The sequence below is a fragment of the Nipponia nippon genome, unplaced genomic scaffold, assembly GCF_047370975.1.
Source record: "Nipponia nippon isolate SJK-2023a ecotype South Korea unplaced genomic scaffold, ASM4737097v1 scaffold_10, whole genome shotgun sequence".
Lineage (NCBI taxonomy): Eukaryota > Metazoa > Chordata > Aves > Pelecaniformes > Threskiornithidae > Nipponia > Nipponia nippon.
This window is the reverse complement of record NW_028262291.1, coordinates 3,869,639-3,884,362: the sequence shown is the minus strand read 5'-3', so window position 1 is coordinate 3,884,362 and position 14,724 is coordinate 3,869,639. Positions and strand designations below refer to the sequence as shown.

At 37.6% G+C, this 14,724-nt stretch overlaps 1 protein-coding gene across 4 annotated transcripts in view; it reads right to left on the bottom strand.

Annotated features, from left to right (window-relative positions):
- LTO1 (LTO1 maturation factor of ABCE1) overlaps positions 1 to 14,724 on the bottom strand; it is a 31,935-nt gene that overhangs the window by 15,455 nt on the left and 1,756 nt on the right. Inside the window, exons 3-5 of one of the 4 annotated variants that reach the window (XM_087742816.1) lie at positions 12,941 to 13,011; positions 12,614 to 12,731; positions 9,475 to 12,179 (exon numbers count right to left, since the gene is read on the bottom strand). In XM_087742816.1, coding sequence (XP_087598942.1) covers positions 12,099 to 12,179; positions 12,614 to 12,731; positions 12,941 to 13,011 — 270 coding nt within the window. In that variant the 3' untranslated portion in view covers positions 9,475 to 12,098. Of the gene's footprint in view, positions 1 to 9,474; positions 12,258 to 12,613; positions 12,732 to 12,940; positions 13,012 to 14,724 lie in introns of those variants that run through there. The other 3 variants (XM_009461392.2, XM_087742825.1, XM_087742832.1) reach the window with 3 other exon arrangements.

Below are 14,724 nucleotides of genomic sequence, written 5' to 3'. Positions count from 1 at the left end.
TTAGCGCAGCTACCAATAGATGGGAAACCACCTGCATCAGAAGAATCCCAGTTGAGCCTGTATTAGCTTGGCAGTTTCCCAGTCATTTCAGACAGAAACCTCAGCCATGTGGCCTACTGTAAAAATCATAGGTCAGGGAGGCAAAGTAATACCAGTACATAGTGTATTCTGTAATTTTTTCCGTTCAAAATGGGCAGTGCCTCAGTATGGCCAAGTTACACTGGCAGGCCACCGAGGAAGATCTGCATAGCAGTGAAAGAAGATCTAAACTACATTCACAGTGACTAAATACAGATCAAGCCAAAGCTTGAATTCGACTCGGTCAAAGAAGAGTCGGTTTTTTCCACACAGATACCAGTTTTCTGCAAAATTTCAGCATATTTTAAAGAAAAATCAGGAAAAAAAAAGACTCACTTTTGTATCACTGATGGCTAACCCCTCTGGTTTTAAATGTTTGAAATTTGAGTGAAGATACACTTAGGAAATCCTGATTTGGGACAAAAACCCTTTTTACTGTTAAAAAATAAAATGATTCAGTGAGAAATTTAAACCTGCATTTTGTTGAACATGTTAACTGGGTTTTGCCTTTCGTATCTGCTTTATAAACTCTATTAAACTGACTGAAGTGTTCTGTGGCTGAAGTAGGTTTAAGCCCACATAGTCAGCTCCGTTATTTACATTTTCCTTCTCTCAAACATCATCTCTAAATGCAGACTACTAAATTTGAATGTTGGGTGAACTATGCCAGTATTACTCACATTGCAAAGGGCAGAAAGACAAGAATGTAGCAAGGAAAACAATTTACTATAGGCTGTAAAAAATATGCATGTTCAGCTAGGCTATGCTGTAGCTTATTAAAGGGGAAAATACTGTATTTTCTTACATCAGATTGAGATGTGTGCACAGAAAAACCTCCAAAAGACATCCAAAATACCTCCTCAATTCCATTGCTGAATTCAGACTGACTGACAAGCCTGGACGTTTTACGAACACTTAAATTCACATACTCTTTATTAAAGAATAAACAAGATCTGTTAAGTGTAAAAACTCGGAATCTACTTACATTCAAGCATATCTGGCATTTTAAGTGATAGAAAACTCCAGAAGATAGAGGAGAAAGTGAAGCTTGGAGCTATTATTTCAAAGGAGTCATAGGAATGACCCAGGCATGTGGGCTAGATACTCTGATAAGGATTCCTGGCAATGTCACTGAAAAGCTACAATGGGACAAAGGCAGTAAAGCTATAAATGATGGCATTTTAATGAATTTCTGCCAGCATCATTTTATGGGAAATGTATCTCTCCAGACAAATATGGTATTTTTACGATCCCACAAATATAATCGATAATCGTAATTGCATTGGCATGGCAAACATAGATTCCCATCTGGCTTTTGACCGAATTCCACGCAATATTCCAATCAAATGATGAGAATATTCCAATCAAATGATGAGAAAGGGATTGCAAATTAGTCAACTGGATTTCACTGATAATGTGAGACTTGCCAGACTTCTGATTTTGTTCTTTAGGGTCAAGGAGTACCAACTTAGGAGCAAGGCAGAAGTTACCCTTTTGTTTCTTTAATGTTATAGACATTAAAGAAGGGAAACAGAAACAGTTTCTTGGCGATCCCATTAGCATCTGCAGAGCCCTGCTTAGATCTGCCCTACTTTTTGCCTGTGTGAAGACTATGTATTAAAAAGCCTCACAGTTCAGGGAAGTCACTAAGTATTCACAGCCCTCATTTTCCTGAGCGCTCTTACCTGAGGAGGGACCTACTGGCAGAAAAACTGGTGCTCACAGCAGATCAGGAGTAAGGCACACAGGCAGCATCTTCACCCTGCGCGGGCCCTGCTGATGCAGGAGCACCACCCGCGGTGTGTGGGCAACAGATCTGCCGCTGGAGTACACACCACCACTTCTACCAAGCTCCTGAAGCTGTTTTTAATGTGGTCTTCAGAGCACCAATTCCTTCACAGACCAGCCCCAAGCTTTTAGGGAGCAGTCACTACCATACACAGACCAACGCAACAACAGATTTACTTTTCTCAAGTTGCCTCTCTGGACGCAGGAGGCTGTGTTTCGTGGCTGCTAAGGTCCTCCCTCTTACACAGTAGGAAAAAAAAAATCCATCTGTGTGGATTTCACTTCTCATTTTAATTATGGCTTATGTTACTTTTCTTATTTATGACAATATCCTTGAAGAAATACAATTAGTGTTTATTTCAGATAAAAAAAATCACAGTGATCCATCTCAAAACCAGAGTACCAGTCTGTCCACTCACTTGAAGACTGCATAAAAATTATATTCCCATCATATTCAAAATGAGCATATTCAAAATTATATTCCCATCATATTCAAAATATGCTAATGGGCAGTCACAGTACAATCTTCCCTGCTAACATGTCTGTCAAGGAGTGAAGCCTACCTGAAAGCCACAGATTGCCCAGGCAAATGAGACCTTGACTACATCTGCTCAGCTCTGACTAACCTGGCATGAACTGGAAAACACAGAAGCAAAATAAGAACTTCATTAGGCAACTGCTGCTAAATTCATACTTGGTAACGCATTTGGGGTGGGTGAGCAGAGGGCGATAGGAACCTCTTCCTCCCCACCAGTAACTGGGCTTAGATATGGAAAAACTAAGAGAGAATGGCCTGGGACTGCTTGTGCTGGAAAATATATAAAGCAGTAACTGCTTAAGCGGGTAACCCCTCGGGGCTGGAGAGAGCCCCAGGTACAGATATCTAATACCATCAAAAAAGCTGAACCAAAGGAGGAATCGCTACATGCACAGGCCAAGCTCCAAGCCAGGATCTGACATGTCAACTGGTTCGAGCAGGAGCAACACAGAATGGAAATTGCTATCCACTCACCATTCCCAGCCTGCTAAGCAAATACATTTTAGATTGTATGTTGCTGAGTGGTGAGGTTTTGTTATGTCATCCATCCCACCTGACTGCCCTGTAACACTTGTCTTAGCCCATCCACAAGCTATATGCCATTAAAAGCTTGGCCTCCTACGACAGCTAACATGTTACCCACCGTAAGGATGTTATTTGTAACATGAGCACCAGTCTTCGAGGAGCTGGGCTGAGATGGGCAACTCATTTAACAAAGATCACTAAGCGACCACCAGAGCATTGCGACAACTCACCTGAGCCAGCACTGAACGAGTGACCGAGTGTCCTAAGTCACTGCTCTGATGGCAAACTGTCTGAAACGGACAATTAAGCTTTTTGATGTTTTATTTCTCCTTTTATTAGATTTTATCGCTACAGATTGTTTGAATACAGGGTATTATTTTTTGCTCCTTGAACACCCGCAGACCATAGTTCTTTACATTTGGTTGCTGGCTACTTTAAATATGAAGACCGGATCTTCAGCAAATGTATACTGTTAAATCTAGCTATGTTCCTTCTATATGCGCAGACATAACATCTTCCCCAGATTTCCCGAAGGCATCAGCAATTATTTCCTCAAAAGTAAACATTATTTCTTATAAACAGAACACATTTATTTCATGTTTTTGACTCAATATTTCTGTAGCTGTTTCAGTCATTCATTATGACCACTTTGTTCGGTTTAGACAATACATCTATCAGCCCCATATTAATTCCGGTTTCTCTTTTCATGGAGACCCTTGGACTGCAAAGGATCAGAAAGGTTCCTCCCTTATGGACAGTATCTTTCTAATATAAGTGAAAGAGTTCATCTGCCTTCACTCCTGCATGATAGTGCTCAACAGTGTTGCAGAGTCAAACAAGTATATGCAAAGCCTCACGTGTTTATGGCAACACAAGTGTTCTCTCATCCTCCGACAACTTTCCAATCACCTAAATATAGTCCTCCATGGTTTTAAAATCCCTCTGTAAACCTGCTTAAGGTGTTGTCAGGGATCTCTTTCCACTTCTCCCATGCTTCTGCTGAAGGAGAATTTCAGGCAAATCACAAGTCAAAGCTCCTTGAAAAAGTCTCTCCCTATTTTTCTCTAGTATGATTTGTTTCTTTCTCATTAGTTTGAGAAATAATGACGCTACTGGATTTTTGTGAAGCTTGCCCTTATCTTATTGCATAAGAGAAATTAAAAGAAGAGCAAGACATGCAACTATAACGAGCCAGATTCTCAACATGCGGTTCTAGCAACGTACCTATGGTGAAGCAGGGTTATGAATTCCCAAACTGTGCTCAAATCATTCTCCATCTTACTCAGGTGTTCGGGATAAGACACATAAAATGATGCCGTAAGTCCATGTGGTTTTGGGTTCACAGTGCACTTGACTAACTGCACCATGACCCAAGGTCTCCTCAAGAAGGAAATACACTGCAGACATAATCTCTAGCTCTGCTTAAAAGTGACATACTATTATACTGATTCTGTTTCAAATAGTCATTTGGTTTTTACTTGTATTTCAGAAGCTGTCAAGTGCCTATTAACAATAACTTCCGTATATGTGTTTTTTAAAGGAGGTAAATGGGGTCTCAAAAATTCAATGTCTGCACATACATTGCAAAAAAAAAAAAAAAAAAAAGGCCAGTTTAGAGAACAATGTAGGCATGTGTTTTTAAACTACTGTTCGTGTAGTCTGGTCAGGACTGTGTGACACAGTATACAGTGTTTTGTCATCCAAGGAATGTCTTTGATCAAGAGTTTATGCAAGAAGGAAAAAAAAGCCATGAAACCCTAATCCGTTCCCACAGTCCAGTAAACGTGAGCTGGACAAACAGTGGACAATAGCAGTAAAGCTTGCTGCTGGAACAATAGCTGCAACTAAAAAAATTAAAGGGTTGCTGACTCACAGTTCCTACAATCAAGAAAGATTCCATGTGGTGTTTGTTATTCCCCAGAATCCTGAAGATGCTGAAGGTTAAAAATTGTAATTACTATTACATTGAGATTAAGCAGCAAAATATGCTGCTAAACAATCAAAAATGAGAGACGGCGACAAATACTGATGTTGATTCTGTCTAGTGCAGAGTTGGGATGCAGAGACTCAATAATCAGTCTTCTTTCTGCCTAAACATTTTGCTAAAAGTAAACTGTAATTTTATTATAAAACAAATACCAGTTTAATTCTTTCAGTCAGTATACCACTATTTCAGGTGCCATCCATACAAATTCTGCACTACACTCAAGCGTTCTAATTTTTCACGACAAAAGCTATATGCTATTTCTTATACCTATTCAGAAATCTTCTGTAGGCAATTTTGCCATGCCAAAACCAGACACACAGAATGCCATATTATTGGTCAATTACATACGTATATGAAATACCATAGAACAATTAAAAACATGGTATAGCAAGCCACTTCAGAATCAACTGGCACTTACTATGGCTGTTTTTTTTTTTACCTTTCATGTATTTCATATGAGAATTAACGGGTGCTACTTTATGCTAATAAAGATTTCCGAAGTCTCCTATGTTGGCTATGTTTCACCTAAGTTTACTGACCATGTTTTGTTCCACACAGTATCAGATCATTTGGTAGAACTATACATGTGTTCAGGAGTTGCAAAGTACTTAAAGAATCTTAGGATGAAGAATACTGCAAGAAAGTAATTATTACACTTCAAGAATAAACACACCTGTGAGTAAGGTAGGAATATTCACAGTGTGATGCCAAAGAGATATTCAAGTTAGCTACAAATGAACTAACTGCAAAAGCAGTGTTAAAACAGAGCTTATTTGGATATTTAACAGCATTGTACATCAGCTAGATCAGTGCTTTGTTCTAACATAGGGATACTCTTTCTGCTGCATTAAGCTGGCTTTAATTTTAGCTCAGATATCACCCCATTGCACAGTGTAGTCTAGACAATCCCAAGAATCCAAGAGCTCAAAGTTCTCTTCTTGTCTCTAAGGAAACCAATATTTTCAAGTCTGAGTGCATGGAGTTATATACTTAGAAGACGGCTTTCAAAATAGTGCCCAAAGCTTTTTTATTATTATTTTTAATGTCAATAGAGGCTGAGCTAGTTCTGCAATTCCAAACGCTGGGACACACTGAAACGCTTCAGTACCAGATTCCTCCAGTTGGTCTTTATGCGTCAATCCTAGACACCAAAACTTGCCGCAGAACTCATTTCACACCCCCCAAATCTCCATTTTCTCTGGTGATATACATGTTTCTGTGGTAATATGTACTGTCATAATGTTATCCATTAAAAACACAACTCTGGCAGACTGTAAAGTGAGAATCTTCATGGTTACTTGCCAAACTATGGAAGCTGAAGTTTTAGGCTGTAATTAGACCAGAACCCATTGCCATAGGAAGTTGCAAAGGGCAATGTTCAAAAGGCACTAACGTTCATAGTGAGTAGCACCAAGAATATGAAGAATTATAACATTAGTAAAAATATTAAAACTTTCGTTTCAAATCAAAGCCCTTCTCTTTAAGAAGATCAAGATGAGATATAGTATCACACACACATTGCTCTATCTGCCTCACCCAGCTTTGTAATAACCTTGTCTGGAACGCCCTGAACAAACTCCCATCAGAAATAAGGATTCTAATCCGGAAGGACTTCAGATAATTCTACTATTCCAGCAGATTTCAAACTATATCCTTAAGATTATTAGGCACACCAACACCAGCACTTTGTCAAAGATGTTTAGTGCTTCATGCTGCTGTCATTGCAGAAATTGTTTAAGAAAGCAATTACCCTGACAAGGAGTCTGATCCTCATCTTGCTTGCCCACACCTTTATCTCCAGAAAGTAACATTAATATCATCAGCAATCCCTTTCAAGCATGTAACATTGCTGAGTGATTACAGGACATTATAAAAAAAAAAAAAACCAAACAAACCCCGAATGTTGAAACAAGCCACCCAGGGAGAAGGCACCCACTTTCATTTGATATAAAAATTAGAAAAAAACCTAAGATTATTAAATCAGATCTTGAAACAGAAGGCTGTATTTAATAAAATATACAACTCCGGCAGCTTGTGAGTAACTAAATAAATATTAGATCCAGGCCTGTAGTTGCGTGATTTTTATAAATAAAAGATTCCATTTTTAATGTTCTTTTCTTGTAATATCTTAATGTGGAGATGGGTATTAAAACTGCGTTCAAAAAGGACTCAAAGGGATGTAGATGTATACAGAACAAAAAAGGTGTAAACAGAAGAGGATTTATGGGTTTAAAACCTGAAAAATTCAGATTATTTGATCTCTTTCTGTGGGGTAAGTCATATATCTTAAAAAGGGTATCAGTTCTTACTCTAAGGCACTGTGGAATATTAGGGTGCAGGCAGACTTTTGACAGACAGATCTCCCTTTGTTCCAATAAAGGAAGTTGTATTTACAGCCCGAGCGTAAATAAGCATTCATAAATACATCACAGGCCTCAAACTCTCTCTTGCATCTCTTCAAAAAACAAAACCTATATAAACTTTGAAACTGATGTACCAAAAAATCAAACCTCATAATTTTATCTCAATGTAATCTATCCATTTAAAATAATCAATAAAAATGTGCTACCTTTCTAGAAATCCTGAAGACACAGACTAAAAGGTGTACTTTACTCACCAAAAATAAACCTACAAACCCAGAGTGTTTAGTCTTTATTTTTCTTCCTCTAAATGGCGTATATCCAGAAAGCTAGCAACATGAGTTTGCACAGGTTCTACGTGCATACTAGAACACACTGTTGCTTATATATTTCATACCTCAATAGCAACTGGATCAAAAAGTCACATAACCAAACAAGGCACGCCAAACTGGGAAGCCAGACTTTCCTTACACATCCACTTGTAAATTATCACAACCTTGTTTCAGAAAAACATAATAGGATTGAATGAGCCAGACTACTCCTACAGGGTTGGTTTTTAAGCGAACAATTGCATACCCAGATTTTTTTTCTGATTTATTTCAGCCATTTCTGTTGACTACAGATGTTCATTCAAAGCTGAAATTGATCCCCTTCACATTACAGTTTACAACAAATGGAAAGAACGCATGCTGCTTAATGAAGATGGACAAGTGTTTCATTCATGAATTTTACTAGGAGGCTTTAACAAACTCCATCCTATTTTTTTTTTACTGTACTGATGTAGTAGAATGACACAGATAACCTACAAAGTCAGATTTATATGGTCTAGTGATCAGCTAGCCATCAGCTGATTTGGTATGAGCAGTTAATGATTCCATGGCTGTAAGACAGCATTGAATCAGCATGCAATTCTGCAGGGAATTAATTCACTGTAGTCAGAGTTCACCTTTCTCTGCTGATGCCTCAAAACTCACTATTTCTTGTACTCATCACATATCGTAGAAAGAAAAATTACAAGTCTTCTGGACTGCAGTGACTTCAGTACGTTAGCAGTAATTAGCTTCGTACCCACCTTTTAATAAAATTCTGTATTCTACAGCTTCAGCTGAGAGATGATCATGAAAAAGCAGAACAAGCTAGAACGCAGCCCAGGCAAGTCAGAAATTTGTAAGTTAAATGTTTCTAACATTCCTCCCTAACTACTGAGCAATAACTAGAGGCGGTGAATACAGCAATATATTTTTAAGTCTTAGCAACTTCAATAATTTTAGCAGAAATTTTCTATCTAAACGGTCTTACCAGATCAAGTACTTCTGCAAAATTTTAAACCTGTTTGACAATACAGCACAGAGCCACAATCTCTATGTCCCACTTTATTAATAGCCAATATTACAATCTACAAGATTGTATTTTTTCCCATATCTTTTCCAGCCAGTCTTTAAAGCAATGTTTAAGCTGCACAGTCAAGCATTCAAACCGGGAATGTCTGAATGACCGTGGTCCACAGAAGCTTTATTCAGCCTCTCTGTGCACAGATCGTCCAATAGAGTCTTTAATTACAGCGTAAGACTTGCTTCCACCAGAGTCCTGACCATTCAAGACACAGGATGAGTAAGCAGGATGTGAAACTAATGAAGTCATTTACAAGAATCTGTTTTCATTTGTTACAGATTTTAGGAGGATGTTAACATAACAGGAAAGGCGTTGAAAGAAAAGAAACCATACGCTTATATCTCACAAAATTGAATACTGGTTTTCAAAATTTTGATGGATTTTTTTTTCCCCCAGTAGCATTCTAGTTGGCTTAAGCACACACCTTTCACAGGTGTTTGCTAACTGTAAAGTTCCTCATTTTCCAGGTGACTGATCTGAGAAAAATACAAACATGCAAAAAAGCCAGGTACTCAGCCACTCTTGATGTTGGCAAGAAGCACACTCTGAAGTATTTAAGTACTCAAAATGCAAAATTATTTGGAACGAGTCACATTAGACATCTCACATTGGTTAAGGCAAACCAATATTCTTGATGTAACCTGGGCTTTTTACCTCCTGTAAGGAAGGTATAAAAATGTCCCTACAGTATGCTGTGAAGACTCCACTGTTACAGCCCTGAACATCACAGAAAACCCCACAACTCTGTTGCAGAAAACAGTTTAAAGAATTGGCACCGAAGAAAGTATACGACTACATATCCAACAGAATTTTTAACCGTACCTCATTTAATAAACACCATCAGGCCCATACAAGACATGAAACACAAGATATTCAGAAAAATACAGACTCATGGAATAAGAGACTCCATCAGCATGTACACACATATGGAGCTAAATTAAAGACCTAATAGGCAGCCCTAAACCTGGCATACCCCAGTTTGAAATCCCGGTTGCTACAACCTTTATAGTTCAATATGTGTATATACATATATATTCATATAATAATTCATTCTAAGAATATTAATTTGTTATAAATAAAATTAAAGCAATACAAGAAAAGTAGCCACCAAACCAATTTTCAAAATGAGTCATTGACCGCTTGATCTGCAAAGATCCTTCCTCTCAGTCGAACAAAAATAATTGTTTTCGATACAATCTCTAGAGTAGCACTTTGCACGTAACTTACATATCATACACTTCTATTAATCAAATGCTTCACAGGTACTTTGAGCTCTCACATCCCTTCCCTTGCTTTTACATACATTTTTTAAACCATGTACAAAGATTCCAAAAAAGGCTACATTTTAAAACATGAATACTTAGACCTCCAGTGTTTACTTCTTTGTACTATCATTCACAACAACTATAACACTGCCTTTTTTAGACTAAGATCCAGGGGGAGTTTATTTAAAGCATAATTCATGGATTTCAACAAAAAATACTTTGAGTCGAAGTTGATCACAGATGAATGTCTAGTACCTTTCATTAATTTGAAGTAAACAGGTAAATTACTTTGATTTGCAAAAATAAACTGTTTTGTGGATGCAGAGACAACTTTTTCAAATTTGGATTTCTCTGAAATGATTATAAAGTTAGATCAGCTTTCTTTTCTCTAGTATGTGATCTTTTTGTTTTGTGCCTATCTATTTACTGAGATTACGGGGTATACTATTTTATTTTGCTTCTATTTTCAGGTACTTGCAGTTTGGTGCTTGTTCTGGTTCCCAGTGGTTTAGCTGCATAACAATTAAAAGCCAACTGTACTCAAACTGCCCTAAATGAAGAGACCATCAATGCTGCCCTGTCCCTTCCAAGGTCTCAAAAATGAGGAAACAAGCTACAAACGAATCCTACCTCAATATTGCTTTATTTCAAAGAAATTCACCACATAATTAGAAGAGCTGTATCATGTGCACATATGTTCTGTACTCTCTATTTTAACAACTTCCATCTATATAAATATTTGTGAACTCTTATAACCCGTTTCTTACACAATACAATGACCTCCTCCACTAGATGGCCCTGACACTCACTATGTGTATCAAAGCGGTTTGAACGCTTACACATGGAAGACAATTAAACAAACAAAAAAAGTACACCAGCAACCACTTACTAAGAAAAGCCTCTGACATTGGCATATTTGCAAACTCAGGAAACAGACAAAAAGTGAAAGATTATTTTGAAATGAATTGATACATACACAACTCCCGCCATACAGTCAGCGAAACTGTTTTTATCTTCAGAGTCCAAGAGCCAAAAATTTTAGCAGAATGCACGTCCTTCATATCCCAGATGTGACTACGCAGTGTACGTTTTAAAAATTCAAGTTGCTTATTTTCTTGTATAATAAAAAAGCTGTACAAGTAAAACAGAACTGAGGTCCAGATGGCACAAAGTAGTGCTGTTCGAGCTTATAGTCATATTAAAACATTTCCTTCACCTGAGATAGTTTACCCTGCGTACAGCTTCCGATACTCACGGTAGTCAAATCTTTCTTTATGAAGCTACACTATGCCATGTAGACTTAGCCAGACATGCATACGTTAGAACTGATGAAAGTTTATATTCATTGTATAACTGCATTGCAAATGGTGTGCAAAGACATCTAGCAGCCCAACCTAAAACATTTTTCAGGTAAAATAATTTACTGTATTTCTCTTAAACTAACATAGTTGAATACATTGAGCTGACAGCATCCATTTTTTTGAATGAGACTAAAGAGTATATTTTCAAGACTAGAAAATAAAAAGCTATTCCTTGATAAAAGGTACTAGTAAATACTAGTATTAGTATCACAGCTCTTCTGGTAGTGACATTTCTCTCATCGATCACTTAAATTGCTAGCTTTTGGGGTTTGGTTTTTGGGGGGTTTGGTGGGGTTTTTTTCTCCCCACACTGCGGCACTCTGCAGAACTCATGGAAGCGCAAATGTCGTGTTCTGAGCTGCAGCCACTTTACAAGCAGATATCTTAATCTTTCTCCTTTGCATTCTGACTTCATTTGTCATTCTACCCTTTACACACAAAAATGTTTCCTACTGCAAAGTCTGCAGGCAAATGATTATATTTTACTTCACCTACAATATCTACACATTGTGTAAACTGAATGATCTGCATACACAGATTTTTAAGTAACATACACACTTTAAATAAGGAAACTTTGCAAATGCGTATGTTTTTCTTTTGAGGAATTAATCTATCAGTGCAAGGCTAGTGAGGAATTAAAGCAAATATTTCTATTTAACAGGTTTACACACTGGCACTTCAGCGATCCTAAATAAAACCTGGAGATAATAAATGTTAAATGACACATGAAAAGTCCTACTGCAAGTTCAATGGTTTTCCCTTTCCCCTTTAACATTTAGCACCTCTTCACTATTTTGATTTTGTTTAAAATAAGAGGAGATGAACACTTTTCCAGTTGTCTGTTCTTTTAATGTTTCTTCTTTGGTCATCCATGTTTATCTTCATCTGTTATATTCAAAATGTTAGTGAAGATCTTTCAATACCGATTCTAAAATCAGACTGAATATTTAGCATTGAACAAACCTAAAAAAGAATACACGAAAGTGTTTCAAAGCACCTATTTTCCAAGACGAATGTTGAACAAAACTCCCAATTCCTCCATTTCTCTTCTTCTCGTCCCACTTGTAATTCATTGTCAAATAATATTTTCAGTTTTCATTTAAAGAATATTTTTCTTTTATTTTGCATTTGCTATCGGTTGGGGAATTTTCAAGTACCAAGTATGTTCACTTAATTCACTTCAAGTATTTTTACTATTTTACAAAAGGAGAACAGTAATTGCTCTGCACAAATACTGTGGTTTGGAGCAGGTTTAGAGACTAAATATTTTCAGAAATTAATACCATTTTGTGCTAAAATAACAACTTAATCCTACAAACCTGTTTAAATTTTCCTCTGATTTTTTCCAGATCTTCTTGCAGCTTATCATAAGTGGGGTCTTCATATGGGAATTTCTGAATCATCCCTATTAATGAATCCAGAGCCCTTATCTTTTTGCTACAAAAAGAAAAAAAATGAAATCAAAACAGAAAAACAAATGAGCCTACTACAGAAGTTTTTTCTATCTGTCAATATGAAAATTATACTAATAGTTATATATAACAATTCAGAGCATAGAACCTAGCCCTCCATCCTTCTTGAATTCAGCTTCTCCCATTTAGCTCACTGAGAGTGTGTATTTGATTTTTTTTTTTTTTTACCCTTACCTGTTCTTTTCATCCGTGCATTTCTGGAGCAGGCACTGCCACGTCAGTGCAAACCCAAGGTAGCAGCCAATCTGCAAATTTATCAGAATGTCATGGGGGGGGGGGGGAAATACACATAGTATATATAGTCAAACAAAAATAAAGCACTACATTGTATCCCATTCTTCAGGAAACAAATCACTGGATATAGAAATATGTTTCTACGCTGGGAAGTTCACTGACTTAGGGTAGGATAAATGAGGGCTATCTGTGTTACACAGTACAAGAGTCAAAAAATGTCTTGGAAGAATCTGTTCAGCATCAGAGGACAAAATACTTAAAACACAGCATAAAAAGCAATTCTGCAAAACACTAGTCATACTTCATATGCTTTGAACCCCCAGATTTATTAAAGTGTGGTAGTAGGGAGACAGTTAGAAAACAACCTATTTAAGATGTTTTGGTAAGTATTCATTTTTGCAGCACTGTCAGTTTAAGCAGCCCATGCACAGCCCTACAAAAAGGTGTGCCAGCTGGACTGGGGGAGCTACCAAGTCAACCAAAGAGGAAAACACATTTGTTTCTTAGTTAATACACAAACAATTTTACCAGCCTAATTCAAGAGGGTAACATGGCATCAGAATGAAGCACGAGGAGCTGACTAAGCTAGCCTTGCTGCCAGAACTTTTCATTACAACTTTGGACACCAACTGAAATAGGAATATAGGTTAAGTTCTTCAATGCACCAACTGGATAAATCAGCCGGAGTCCCTTTCAAAAGCGACTTAGCGTTCACAGAAAAACAACGCAGATGCCTGAAACAGAAGTTAGCGGACTTTGAGAAATTAAGTCCAAAATTACAGTCCAATCCCACTTCGGTCCGTATGTGTGATCGTGTATACACCTGCCATTTAAACTTACAAAACACTGTTGGACTTCGAAGCTCCTGTGGCCTGCAAACCACTTCAGAGTAGAGTGGAAGTGTTTGTTAGTTCCAAGTCTCCTCTTAGTTCTGTTTGTTAAAGTACACAGTGGAGGTTCTTTTTAAGGCCCAAACATGGGTTTGGGGCTTAACTTTCCATTAAACGCTCAAGCATATTTGAAGTGAGGCTTCCAGTTAATTTTTCATTGACAGCAATTTAATTTGCATGCCCCAAAACTGCTTAGACCTAAGGTAAATGGAGACAACTGACAGATATAGCAGTTACCACTGCTGTAAATGCAAGCTACTATGGTAAAACACACCTGGCCCCTAGACACCTAGCCACAGACTTCTCAGCTTAATTAGCACTGTTCTACCATGGGGGCACAGTGCCAATCTTCTGCTTGAGCCCAAACACATTCTGTGTCTAAGCCTGCCTGGGGGATGTGCCTGAAAACAGACACGCTTTAATCATAACGTCTTACTTTAATTCTCTATCTAGCAAGGCCAATATCAGATCACCCTAATTTTGCCTAAGACACAAAATAGGGTGACAGGTCTAAGATTACCCAAGTCACTCTTTCTCTCATTCAGCGTGACTCGCTGTCTACAATCCTGCTGCCCTCTGCAGCTTCCCTAATATAAGTAGATTAGAGCACTTCTCTATCACGGTTTGTCTAGGACCATTTTGTATAAAACTATCCAGCTTTGGAGGCTGCTGTTTAACTTTCTCATCCTGGAACTACATAGTTGTAGTGTAAGTAGGAAAATATTTCATCACTGTACATCTCTATACCACACCCAAACACAACCCAAAATTTTATGATAACCATCCTTTCAGAATTTGACAGTTTCCCTTCTTCACTTCAGAATGGATTAATAC